The following is a 13,712-nucleotide window of genomic DNA, read 5'->3' on the forward strand; positions in this document are numbered from 1 at the left end:
TCATATTGTATTACATTAATACATTTCCTTTGATCATTTGTTGGTAAGCATGAATTTAAAATTTGCATTATGAAATTACATTAGCTTACTGTTAACCTGTTGGGGGCGGGCAGGGGCCACGTACTTTTAGGAGCACATTTTAATATATATATATCACAAAATACTTAAAACATTATTGGAAGTCATTTGTTTTCATGCATCACTCTGCAGTCTTCATAAACAAAGATAATTTAATAACAAACTCAAAATAATCTTCCTTTTTCATTTATTTGACAAGTAACGTTATACTGGTGTAGGAGAACACATTTCTAACATTCAAGTACATCAAGGCACATTGCTGCACCTGTAAACTTTAACAGGCCTACAGTTGAAGTCATTTTATTTTGCTCTCCCGTTCATTTAAAATAATGTTTCTGAAAACTTTTACAGTGTTTGCTAAAACATAATTATTCTGGAGTCATAATAAGTCCTATTTCTTATTGTTTATTTCATGAATAAAAGTTGTTTTTAATAAAAATAAATAAATAAACAAAGGTCAGTAATATTAGCCTCCTTAAGAAATATTTTGATTTACACAACAAATCAGTTACAAAATAATTTGACTAATTATTTTAACTTTCGTAGTGAACTGATTAAAGGGGTGGTCCAGATTGTAATTTTAAGGCTTGGTTGTGTTAATAAGATGCAAAGCAATGTGTGCTCATGTTTCACTTGAAGGAAATCATGTTATTTTTTCATATATCTCACTTAGATTATACACAGCTACTCAGCTAACAGGAAAACGACTGTCATATTGCCTAGTTCCTCTAAAAGGCCCACCCTCAAGTGACTCTGATTGGTCATCATCATAATGTGCTGTGATTCGCCGATCGGCTCCACATCACGCCCGGAGAAGCACGCGCGTTGTGTGTAAACAGTCAGTCAGTTAACACGTGTCTGTAACGAGTGAAAATGGGATGCGGCTCCTTTAAAAGTGTTTCTGTGCCATTTAGTGTGTTTATGTGTGTACGTGTGTATACTATGAAGTGTCTGTAACATGAGAAGTGCATGTGCGCAAGATATTTATTGTTCTTTTTATTCTCATGCTCGGATTAAGTTATTTTCTGTGGTGACAGATTAAATCACAAGATGTGAGATGAGACCCGTGTGAGCCTGGATTGATTTGTTTTTGCTGTTACACTCCAGTTGGGAGAGCATTGCTGTATTTTTAAATTTTTTTAATCAATGTGTTACAGGATGTCTTTCACGCATATCCGGAAAATGCCTGTGTAAGTAACATGATTCGTTCACATATCTTTTGCGACTTTATTGTCTTGAGTTGAACGCATGGAAAAGCTGCCTGAAGACAATCAGTGCAGTCGTGCACACACATAAGAGACACACTGCCATCTCACACAGAGACGCGCATGCTGGCCAAGAGTGCGTGTATGTATGTTTGTGTATGTGTGTGTGTTTACAGCCGTTTGACTGATAAGTATGGATTTGTAGCTAAGTCGTTAGCGATGAATATAATTTCCCGTTATTTACATTTATGCTACAACACACCGTTAAGGCTAGACGCTGTACATGTCATGATCAATTTTAACAAATAAAAACACTTACAGGTCATGACTCAGAGTTCACAGCGTCTCCTTGCTCCATCTTTGAGGAGATTTTAGCCGAATCCAGCACTGAACTGGGAGAGATTCTGGAAGCTGCGTTTTGTCAAATCATGCTTGCTGTGTATTTTATAGTTCTCTGGAATATAATTAATATTGAACTGTAAGCACTTCTGTGTTTGGGTCGTGTCATTTGGAAGCCCAACAACAGAAACAGAGAAGTTCTGTGGAAACAGCAGGATGGCATTTCTCCCTCTGCAATGCAGTAACGTTACAGCGCCGCTGGCAACGGCCTTTACCTGTGCAGTGTGGGACGCGAAATAACAAACTTTTGTGATCTCACAGTATTTTTTGGAAGTATTTTTTGTAGTCCACCAAAAAACGTTCATTGTAGGCTTTGCTAAGCTAACTCTGTAAAAATCAAGGTCTTCCCTTGCATTGTACTTTGAGCATTTTACATTCAGAGATGCTGTTTATGTTCACACAGCTACATTACACATCAACTAAAGTTTAAAATATGAGATCATAGTGGACCACCCCTTTAAGTCTAAATTACCCTTTAATCTGAATAAAAGACTAATAAACACTTAAAGGGACTTTGTCTGAATACTGTCTTGCAAAATTACTAGTAAAATGTTCTGCACTGACAGCATAAAAAGTAACGTTAGATATTAGAAACGAGTTAGTTAAACTATTATGTTTAAAAATGTGTTGTAAATAAATCATGTGTTCAAGACGGAAATCAGTTGAATATGACTTACATGAGCGTGACTGAAAACTACATTTGATCAATGTGTTACATCTGTTCTACATGTGTCATTAAGTTTGACATGTTTCCTACTTTTGTGAAGACAGTTGCTGTGTAAGAATCCTTGCTTGTAAAATACGCTTTAGAATGCTTAGTTTAGGCAAATTGGATGAACGTGATCACGCATGTTGATCTGAAGAGTGTCGCTCTCGCTCACCGAAAACCACTGGTTCCAGGCTAAATGCGCTGTACTGCGTGCGTCTGTTCCCTAGCGACAATAACAATTGCCTGATATCGCTGTCGGTATTCCTCAAAGTTGTTTAGAATTAAATGTTTAGTGATGCTGTGACACAACGCCTATATGTGCCTTTTTTCATGCACCCCTCACGTTCATGCCGCAGCACCGAAATTAAGCACCGAAATTCATATGCTGATTTAATACCGATACATACCGGTTATCAAGGTAGCGGTGCTAAAATGGCACCGGGTTTCGGTAACCAACCCTAGTACACACTGATCATGTCTACAGTTTCTCTCCAGTGTGAATCCTCTGATGTGCTTTCAGGGTTCCTGAGTGAGCAAACCTCTTACTGCAGTGTGAACACTTGTACAGTTTCTCTCCAGTGTGAATCCTCTCATGTGTTTTCAGGGTTCCTGAGTGAGTAAACCTCTTACTGCAGTGTGAACACTTGTACGGTTTTTCTCCAGTGTGAATCCTCTGGTGCCGTTTCAATTCTGCAGCTGTAATAAAAGTCTTCTCACACTCCAAGCACATATACTCTCTCACACTAGTGTGAATCTTCATGTGTTTTTTAAGGTATGATTGGCTAAAACTCTTCCCACAATGAGTGCATTTGAATGGTTTCTCTCCAGTGTGAATCATAAGGTGTTGATTAAGGTGTGATGAGTGGATGAAACTCTTCCCACACTGAGTGCATGTGAAAGGTTTCTCTCCAGTGTGGATCCTCATGTGTACATTAAGGCATGATGATTGGATGAAACTCTTCCCACACTCAGTGCAAGTGAATGGTTTTTCTCCGGTGTGGATCTTCATGTGTCTATAAAGCGATGATGATTTTCTGAAACTGTTCCCACACTCAGTGCATGTGAATGGTTTCTCTCCAGTGTGGATCCTCATGTGTAGATTAAGGGATGATGATTGGCTGAAACTCTTCCCACACTCAGTGCAAGTGAATGGTTTTTCTCCAGTGTGGATCTTCATGTGTCTATAAAGTGACGATGATTTGCTAAAACTCTTCCCACACTGAGTGCAAGTGAATGGTTTCTCTCCAGTGTGGATCATCATGTGTTCATTAAGGTGTGATGAGCAGTAAAAACTCTTCCCACACTGAGTGCATCTGAATGGTTTATCTCCAGTGTGGATCCTGATGTGTTGATTAAGGTGTGATGAGCAGTTAAAACTCTTCCCACACTGAGTGCAAGTAAATGTTTTTTTACCGGTGTGGATCTTCTTGTGTCTATAAAGTGATGATCTGCTGAAACTCTTCCCATATTGATAGCATGTAAATGGTTTCTCTCCAGTGTGGATCCTCATGTGAGTCTTTAGTTTGCTTTTGCTTGCCAAACTCTTTCCACACTGAGTGCAGGTAAAACAACTCTTGTCTCTCACTTTTAACACACCATCAGTCTCTAAATGAGTTTTGTCCTCAATTTTGACATGATGTTCCTCCTCTTTACTCTCATCGTAGTCTTTAATTAGGTCTGAAATAAAAATAAGTTTACTTTTTAGTAAATCATTAAAACTCTCAGTGAAAAGGCACTTAAAAAAATTCCCATTAGAACAACTTTAATTTATCACACCAACTTCAAGTTCTCTAGCCACACCCAGACCTGGGGCCTCATGTACGAAGACTTGCGTGGAAATCTTACTAAAACATTGCGTACGCACAAAGCTGTAAATGTGCGTACGCAGAAAAAAATTCAGATGTATGAAACACTGCGTACGCTGAATCTCACGCATATTCTTTTGTACATCTGAATGAACGTAAAACTGAGCGCAACATGCACGAGCACAAAACCCCTCCCTGCCTCCTCCCCCGTATGAATATGCTAATGACTATGCTAATGGAAAAACCCAACGAAAAAGCAACGGCAAAATCAAGCAAAAAGAGAAACTTTGAACAGAATGTGAATTGGAGGTGCTGCTTTCGGAGGTAGACCGGAGAAAAGCGGTGTTATTTGCAAGTTTGTTCTCCGGAATTAACAACAAAAGAAAAAAATAGAGTGGGAGAGTTTAGCTGATGCGGTCAACACAGTTGGGTTTGAACATCGCACTGAGTGCATTAAAAAAAGAAATAGTGTGGTTTATATCTGTAAAATGGTGCAGGACGTTTAACAGTTTCAATGGCGCTACTCGTAAGACGCTTGTGATCATGAATTGATACGTTCGAGCATGATCTCGGCTCGAATCCAGCGTTTGATGAACTCTTTCTTGTTTTTTCCCCCGCTACATATCAGATTTTGCCAACTATTTATCACGAGAAAGACAAGTAGGAATCATCAATAAGTTCATATCAATAAGCATCATATTTTATTTGCACATTTATTGAATGGAAATGTTTCTGATTCACGCTTGCAAATTCATCTTCAGATAGAGTCTTTATAGTAATGTGTGTGCAGTAGATAGCTCAGATTACATTGGAAAACAGGCGACTGCTGCAAATTGTGCTTTAATGTTTAGCTGGTCAAATGTATGGTATGGAAACCTTATATACCTGCTGAACCCGTCTCATACAGCTGCCATTGCAAGGCTCAGACACTTTGTAGAGAGGAATTTAACACAACTGCCTCTAGGAGTCGCCAATGGAAATAAAACAGACACGCACAAAAAATGTGCGTACGCCAGCCAGAAAGCTGCCGTGAAGCTGCGCACATTCCCACGTTCAGTTCATTGTTAGTAAATCCAAACGTGAGCGATTCTGAGCGTGAAACCTGGCGTACGCAAAGTTTTTGTGCGTACGCAGCGTTGATACATGAGGCCCCTGATTACTACCACACACGTTCGCAATCAAGAAATCACCCAAATAGGACCTGTCTGACAAAGTGAAGTAGACCAAAAGAGCTTCAAAAGCTAGACATCAAGCCAAAATCTAAAGACCTTTAAACACAAATGAGAAAGAAAATACTTATGTCACTAGTTAAAAAAAGAGTGAATGGCTTTTCCTACAGCTGGTGGAGGAGGATAGAGTACGGTTGTAGTTCACTGTAGTGCATACATTTGTTTTTACTGTAAAATCCTCACCGCGTGCGCAGATTTAGGAGACATTTATGCAGAATGCATATTTGCACCTAAAAACGCCAAACGCAGCACCAGGAACAGATTAAAACAGTTGTTATGTGAACTTGAAGTAAAAAAGCCTGCAATGCTAGCCCCGCCTTTGTGCTCTATTTATTGGCTCACTGCTCTACAACTGAATGCAAATGATTGGTTAATATCAGCTGTCAGTCACTCAGTCAATGCCTTCTGCCTTCAGATGATAGGAGCTACAGCTGCGAAAATGTGAGGCACTGAAGATGAGAGAATGAAAATAACAGACAGGTTTACCTTAAGTTATTAATAATGGCTCATCTTATTAGTAATCATGTGCTGAATGTTAATCCACCATTTACACTTTTCCAAGAGTGGATAAAAGACTTCTAGTGGCTTTAAGTCCGCTGGTAACCGTGTTTGGCACTGAATCTACACATTTAAGCGCGAGAGGTATTGTATAACTCTTCATTTAATCCTCACGATGCTGTCAGCCTTGCAAGCAGCAGCTATAAGTAACATTTAACACAGCTCATAAAAAGACTGTTATTGCTATTACGATGACATGCAAATAATAAGTTATATATCAATATAAATGTGGGGCGGGGCGATGGATCGTGATGCAGGCCCAGCATTGTGAAGTTTGTCGGCCATCGGCAATGGCATCTAAAAAATTAATACAATTGATCAGCTACACTCAACATCATCTTCTGAAGAGCTTCTTAAAAAAATACTTATTCTGCAAGCGGAATGACTCCTTGAGGATCTCCACATAAGATCACGCCAGATTCATTATGAACATGGTGAACAAGCTGGCAGGTTATTGTGTTACCAACTGAAACAATCCTCAGCAGCTGGCGTTAAAGTAGCAGTTAGTAAGGATGATGGCAGTATTATTACTGAACTGAACTAAACAGGGTATTAGTGATCAATTTAAAAACTTCTATAAAACTCTTTACAGCTCTAAGGTAAACTTAATTGAATGTATTGAGAGCTTTTTTAATTATTAAGAATTACCATCCCTCTGTGATTTAGATCAGTTGACAAAAGAAGGAATTTTAACACCTTCTAAAATTAAAAATACAAAAAAAAAAAAAAAAAATCAGAAAAGCACCAGGCCCTGATGGCGTCCCGGCTGAGTTTTATAAGAAGTTTTGTGCCAAGTTAACACCCCTGTTGTGCAAGGTATTTGCTAAAGCTCTTGTATCGGAATCACTATAACAGTACTTCTTCAAAAGAGTAAGGATCCACTGTAATGTGAATCTTATCATCCGATCAGCTCACTCTGCTGTATAAAATCCTGCCAAAAGTGTTGGCAATCAGAGTGGAGTCAGTCATGAGAAAGATAATTCACCCAGATCAAACTGGTTTTATTGTTGGGAGACAGTTATCTTACAACCTTTGTTGCTTATTTAATATTACTTATTTACCTAAAATAATACCAATCCAGAGGACTTAATTACTTTAGATGCCCATAAGGCATTTGAAAGAATTGAGTATATCTATTCATTTACAGTGCTTAAAAATTTGGTTTTGACCCTGGACCAAATGGCTCGTTTCCACTGACTGGTACAGTATAATACAGTTCGGGTCGGTACGGGTCACCTTTATCAGGCTTGCGTTTCCACTACCAAGGGTACCCTTTTGGTGGGCGTGGTGTATGACAAAGTTTCAGTCGACGTCATTTTCGCTCGAGAAAATGTCTACAGTAAAGCTGCACAGGTCGTTCACATATCATATGAAAAGCACTTCTCACAAAACAGATGCTTTACACACATAAATATTTCTGTATAAATGTTTATTACTAACTTTTCTATGAATATTAGTTGATTATAACTGCAGATCAATGACGGTGCGAAATAGCCTACTGTAACGTCTGTAATTATATAAAGTAAATAAATAAATGAAGATATATGAACACATACAGACCCTTATAGTCTCCGATATGTTACCAACTACAGAAGAACTACACAAAGCAGACATTTCATCCTTAATTAGGTTCAACACAACACAAAGTATAGCCAGGGCCGGAGCAAGCTGAACTGCCGCTCTAGGCAGAGGACGATCATGCTGCCCTCAACCCCAATGTGAAAATGAAAGTGACCGTTTATGAAAATGAAGTGAGGTGTCGCAGACCTCTTGATCAGCACACTATGCGCGGAAGGAGGGAGGGAGGGAGGTATCGCGGACACTGCGCTCTCTATTCTGCCGCCCAATGCGCGGATGTAACAGGACGTGCGGGTGTCGCGGACCTCAATTCTGCCGCCCTATGCACGGATATAACTGAGAACACGCGGGTGCTGATGGAGGTGTCGCTGAGACCGCCCTCTCTATTCTGTCGTCTATGGGCGAATATATCTGAGGACGCGGGTGGTGAGGGAGGTGTCGCAGACATAACTGAGGACGCGGGTGGTAAGGGAGGATGCCGCCCTCTCTATACTGCCGCCCTAGGCGGCCGCCTAGGTCGCCTCTATGGACGCGCCGGCCCTGAGTATAGCCTCCAGTTAGTGAAAACCTCTCATGTGTCTGTAATATTCAGCAGCACATGTAGCCTCTGTTAGAGAGTCATTCCATCATTCCCAGTTCATATTAGTCTAATGCCAAGTTCAAACTGCATGATTTTCAAAGTAGTCGTGTCACAGATGTTTTCACACTGCTTGACTGTCTGGGCTTGTGTTTCGTCGCTGCTTTGTTTACACTGCAAGATGGATCGGCGACTGGGACATTCACATTGCATGACTTTACTATAGGAAGATTCGCCGACAACTTCGTCCAAACTACGTCTCACAGCCAAAAACACGTAGTATATCTTTTGTTATTAACTACATAATGAGAAAGAAGCCTTTAATGGGGTAGAACATGTACATGTTTGCTCACCTGGGTTTAAAGGGAATTAGCAATTTCTCCTCAACGTTGATAATAAACTAATTTCTTTCTGTATGAAACGTCAAACAGACACGGTTGCTCCTGAATTCAGTCAAACCTCCACTAGTTTTTCCTCCATTTCGTGGGTCCAAATAAACTGAAAAAGAGCGCTTTTACCTTCTCCCCCAGCCTCCCGCTGGCCTGCAGCAGGTATACACACACGCACACACAAGTGAAAGCTGCTCTCTCATTGGCTGTAGGCGATGGCTGATGTTATTTTCAGTCAAAACTCAATTCACACGGCATGATTTGAATCGCCGACAGCTCCAGATATATAGCATGCCAAATATCTCACAGGCATCGGCGATTCTCTCAGATCGCGTCTTTGAAAGTTCATACTGTGTGATTGTCACTCACGTGCACGAGCGGCGATTTGCCTGTGATTTCAGGCATTTGTCGGCGATTTCTCAAAACCTGTCGGCGAGCCAAAATCGGGGCTAAAATCACGCAGTCTGAACTAGGCATAAAAGGTGATAATAAAGATTAAGACAAGGCAGTTTGTTCACATTTGCTGAAGAAATTACTTGCTCCTTGGCTTCACCTTTTTTCCCCGCTCCACTCCCGCGTTTGTCCTTTTCTTTCTGATTGTGTCACAGAATGTGTCCCGCGTTTGTCAGCTTCTCACAGGATCGGGTTTCCAAAGCTTGTCAATAATCAAGCGCATGTTACTATTATCAGCTCAAGAAGTTTGTTATTTCAGATAGAGACGCGCGGCGAGCACAAGGAAGAATGCGAAACCACTCGGGCTTCAGACCGGCTCGTAAAAAACTATGCGGCACAGGGTAAATCCGCTCTTCTCCATGGCTTTGTGGCTGTTTATCAAGATGACGACAGGGTTTGTTTGAGCCCGGATCGACCATGGCTGCATATGTATTTATAATTCCGCTGTAATCTCTCGCTGTGTATTTTAAACATGGCGGGTCCGTTATTTAGATTCTGGCTTGTTGTGTCTACGAATGACGTATCTCTGTAAACCAATAGCGTTCAGCTGCGCGTCTAGCTCCGCCTTTTAGGGCCTACTCACACTATGCCATCCGTACCGTGCCCAGGCCCCTTTCCCGGATCGTTTGAGAAGTGTGAGTGCGCTGAATCAGGCTCAAGCACGGTTCACTTGGCTGGCCCTGGCCCGGTTGGAAGAGGTGGGCCTGAGCGCGGTTCACTTGGGCTTTGGCGCGGTACGCTTGTGTGTGAGTACAAAACACGCCAAAGCCCAAAACTGAAAGCAAGACATGACTTTTAAGGGAGTGTTTCATATGGATTTATTAATCATTCTTACTGTTCAGTGAACGCAAACTGCCGTAGTTTATTAAAGACGAGAACTCCTTACAGCACGACAGCTGCGCGGCTTCAGCAGACCTCCTCATTCCTGCAGCACGAGAGCTTTATGATTGTTTATGAGCGCCAAAAGTGGCGGATCTGTTCGGCGAAATATCTGACTGCGTGTCACCGCATCCCTAAGGACTGTTTGGCGAAATATTTGACTGCATGTCACTGCATATCAAACGACTGAAACGATATAACTAGAGAAATCTCCACTGTGCTGCTGAGAGAGCGCTTCTCACTGAACAGCGCAGCAGTGATGACGTAAGCGTGCCGAGGCCCGTTTGTGGTGTGAGTGCGGGCCGTCGGGGCAGACAGGATGGGAGACAAGCGTGCTTTGGCCCGGTTCGAGGCAACTTTACCTAGTGTGAGTACGGCCTTAGTGTTTTGGGACCCTTTCGAAAGGGTGCCAAAAAAGTGGTACGGTACTGTTTGGTTCGATACGCCTTTTAACAGTGGAAACGGCCATAAAAGCGTACCAAACCGAACCACTTAGTGGAAACGGTCCATAAGAGCTTGATTAACATGGTAAACAATATAGAGACTTCTAAATGAATGAATGTGCGAATATAAAACCAACTTTACCTCTATATGACCGAGTTGGTGTTTGAGAATGAAAACCAACCTGTTTGTTCCTGCAGATCTTCCTGTTTGACTGTGAATGTTTCTTCAATCTTCACATCTTCACTCTCCAGTTTAATAAACGCCATCTTCATAACAGTGTGGAGATCAGTCGCTTCAGCAGGATTTTTTTCTCTGTGTTTGGACACTTTATCCTGTTTAAAATGAACAAAACAATAAAAATGTCCTGTTTAAATAAGTAAAAAAAATTAACAGAAATAAAATAACTTCTCTTCAACACTTGCTTCAACAGTAACAAAAACGAAATCAGGTATGTCCAAGCATAGAGGTAAAGTTGGTTTTATATTTGCACAATCAGACTTTTCTCTTAATAATATAACTTCATGAAAGTATTATTTGCAAACTCTAAACAGTGAAATCATATTAGCAGCCAATGACTATCAAAGTACAACATTGTTCACAAACCAATAAAGAATTGTGTTTAGTAGTCATACTTGCATGCTAATTCAAATCGAATATTCAAAGTAACATGGTGAACAATAGAGACTTATAAATGAACGAATGTGTGAATATAAAACCAACTTTACCTCTATAGTCAGAGCTATAAAGAATGAGCTGATTAAAACTACTACTCCGTTTCTCATACATAGTGATGTATATTTAGAATGGAATGACATTATGCTATTTAATCAATTAAACCTTCATTAAAACACCTATTACACACTGTTTCTGTTTCTTTAGTTTATTCAAACAATAGCCTTCAATACTGTGAGTAAAATAATACTACATAGTATAAAAGGTTCAAATAATGTTGTCAACAGCAGCATTATGCATTAACAGCATAATTTAGCATCAGATGAAAAAAGCCTAAAACTTTAATCAATCGCTTTATATAAGTGTAAACGCTTTAAAACAAACCTTTCTCCAGCTGAATCCAGCGCAAGAGCGGCGCAGACTTATGACGTCACATCACGCCAAAATAAAAGTCTTTTCTTTTGTTTCGCTTTTTTTGCTACTTGCTGTTGCAGTCATGACTTCTTGATACATTTCTCGCTCGTTTTCCACTTTCTCTCCCTCTCTCTCTCTCTCTCACACACTCTCTCACACACACACACACATATATATACATATATATATATATATATATATATATATATATATATATATATATATATATATATATAATTATATATATATATATAAATAAATAAATATATATATATATATATATATATATATATATATATATATATATATATATATATATATATATATATATATACATATTCAGTATTTGGAGTTGATCAAAACCTTTACTCTAAACATTTTGAAGACAATTTTAAAAGACTTGTTTAATCCACTAAGACTAAGTGTGTATAGCAGGAAATCTAACAGGTATAACAAATAAACTGATGGGTGTTTTGAGCTGAAACTTTACAGACACATTCTAGAGACACAAAATTATATCAAATGCTGAAAATGGGTAAAATAGGTGCCCTTTAAGTATAAAAGTACCCATTACTACTTCATGTTTTAGTTTCACTAGCTTGGTCATTATCACTAAAAAGTGCCTTTGATGTCCCATGATTTAACAATATTATATGGACATAATGTGCAATAAAGAATCTCTGATGTTTTGATATAATTGGTTAAACCTTTACGCACGTGCAGGTAGAATCATCAGTGTTTTGAAATATGTTTTTCTAAATTTTTACGTCATTCTTTCATTTAATGGATGTGATTTTGCCATGTCCACACACTGCTCAGACAACTAAAAGTCTAAAATGTTGGTAAATTAGATCAAATTAAAAAGATTTGGAAATATTCTCATTATCTTTAACAGGTTGTTGAACAAAATCAATTTAATAATTTTTATATTATTTTCATAATATTATATTAATCATTTTGCAGGCGTCCTTGAAATTGCTGTCCACCCTGTCATGATGTGGTAAATGCCCCTTTAAGACCCCTCTGATGTACTCATTGGCATCCTCTTCCCCATTTTGCTTTTCTTCAGAGGAGGTGAAAACATCTGCTGTGCACACAGTAACTATCTACACTTATGTTTGCTTTTTTCCCTCATGTTGTGTTTGAAACTGAATGTTGTCAAGCTTAACATGTCCACCCTGTCATAGTGAAATAGTAATTATTATTTTTTTAAATTCAAAGATTAAAATGTAGCTTATAAACTGTGTACAAAGAGCTTAAATAAGGAAACACTAGCGATGTGATGTTGTGTGTCGAGGCTTCAAAGCATGTTTAAAAAAAAAAACGATACATCTCGCAGTGAAGCAGTGTACGGGAGCTTGATTCGTTCTGCCATCATCACGTGATCAGTGACGTCCGAAGCTTCACTATCGCCTATACCCACGTGACTGCTTCACATTTTAAATCAAAGGTTTAAACACCCTCATGGGTTAGTAAAGTGTACAGCAAAAGATTAGGCGTCGATTACATGCATTTCTACTGTTTCACAGCACTGCACCTGTCCCACACACCAGTAATTAAATTAAAATACAATAGTAATTTATAGTAAAAAGGTTTGTAACCATACTAAAGTGTATTTTTTTACAACTATCTGTAACCCCTGCCGGCTCTACGCCACCCAACCCGCTCCGAGCTGGATTCGAACCAGCAACCTTCCGCATGGGAGTCAGGTGCTCTACCAAGGAGGCTAAAAGCCATGGCTTCTAGTGTCTGTCGCTAGAGCACCTTTAGAGGTCAGAGGAGTGAGGATTACCTGCACAGCACACACTAGCTGGCCTCCGTTACATATCTTTAAAGAACACCCCTGCATGTCATAGTATAGTGTTTAACAGAAGCCAGCTGGCGAGTGAAGCCCAAAAGCATCGCTAACATACATTCGCCTCCCATGCAGGAATTACTTGTTCGATCCCTGCTTGGAACGAGTTGGTGGTTGAAGGACTAGTTGGAATATGATGAATGTAAATAGTCTTGAATACTTTGGATTTTAGTACGGTCATCGGTGGTGTAATGTAACATACCTTATGTGTAAAACCTACAGTAATTGAGTAATTTGTTTATATTACTGTTGTTGTATTACTACATGAATGAGTTGGTCAGTTGTGAACATTTGACATTATTGCAGCACAGTGCTTTTCCACACTTTCACCAGAAGAGGTCCTCATTGAGCTCTGATTTAGAAAGCTTTGAGTAACGAACCTTTTTCCGATACAATTGAGTCGAGCGTTTCACTGGTTCAGAAAGCTTCATTTCAACATCACTAGTAAACACTTTACTAGCGGCAGGA

The 13,712-nt window shown here is 39.5% G+C and overlaps 2 protein-coding genes and 1 pseudogene across 3 annotated transcripts in view; 1 reads left to right on the forward strand and 2 right to left on the reverse strand.

Annotated features, from left to right (window-relative positions):
- LOC137491131 (uncharacterized) overlaps nucleotides 1–10,637 on the reverse strand; it is a 246,740-nt gene extending 236,103 nt beyond the window's left edge. The window contains exon 1 of the mRNA XM_087250143.1: nucleotides 10,523–10,637. Coding sequence (XP_087106269.1) covers nucleotides 10,523–10,575 — 53 coding nt within the window. The 5' untranslated portion in view covers nucleotides 10,576–10,637. The remainder of the gene's footprint in view (nucleotides 1–10,522) is intronic.
- The window catches only part of LOC141381800 (uncharacterized), an 887,475-nt gene that overhangs the window by 793,094 nt on the left and 80,669 nt on the right, over nucleotides 1–13,712 (forward strand). The gene's annotated exons all lie outside the window — the stretch shown is intronic.
- LOC147845122 (uncharacterized) overlaps nucleotides 1–13,712 on the reverse strand; it is a 67,079-nt pseudogene that overhangs the window by 39,044 nt on the left and 14,323 nt on the right. The gene's annotated exons all lie outside the window — the stretch shown is intronic.

The sequence above is a fragment of the Danio rerio genome, chromosome 4 (genome assembly GCF_052040795.2).
Source record: "Danio rerio strain M-AB ecotype USA chromosome 4, GRCz13ab, whole genome shotgun sequence".
Taxonomy (NCBI): domain Eukaryota; kingdom Metazoa; phylum Chordata; class Actinopteri; order Cypriniformes; family Danionidae; genus Danio; species Danio rerio.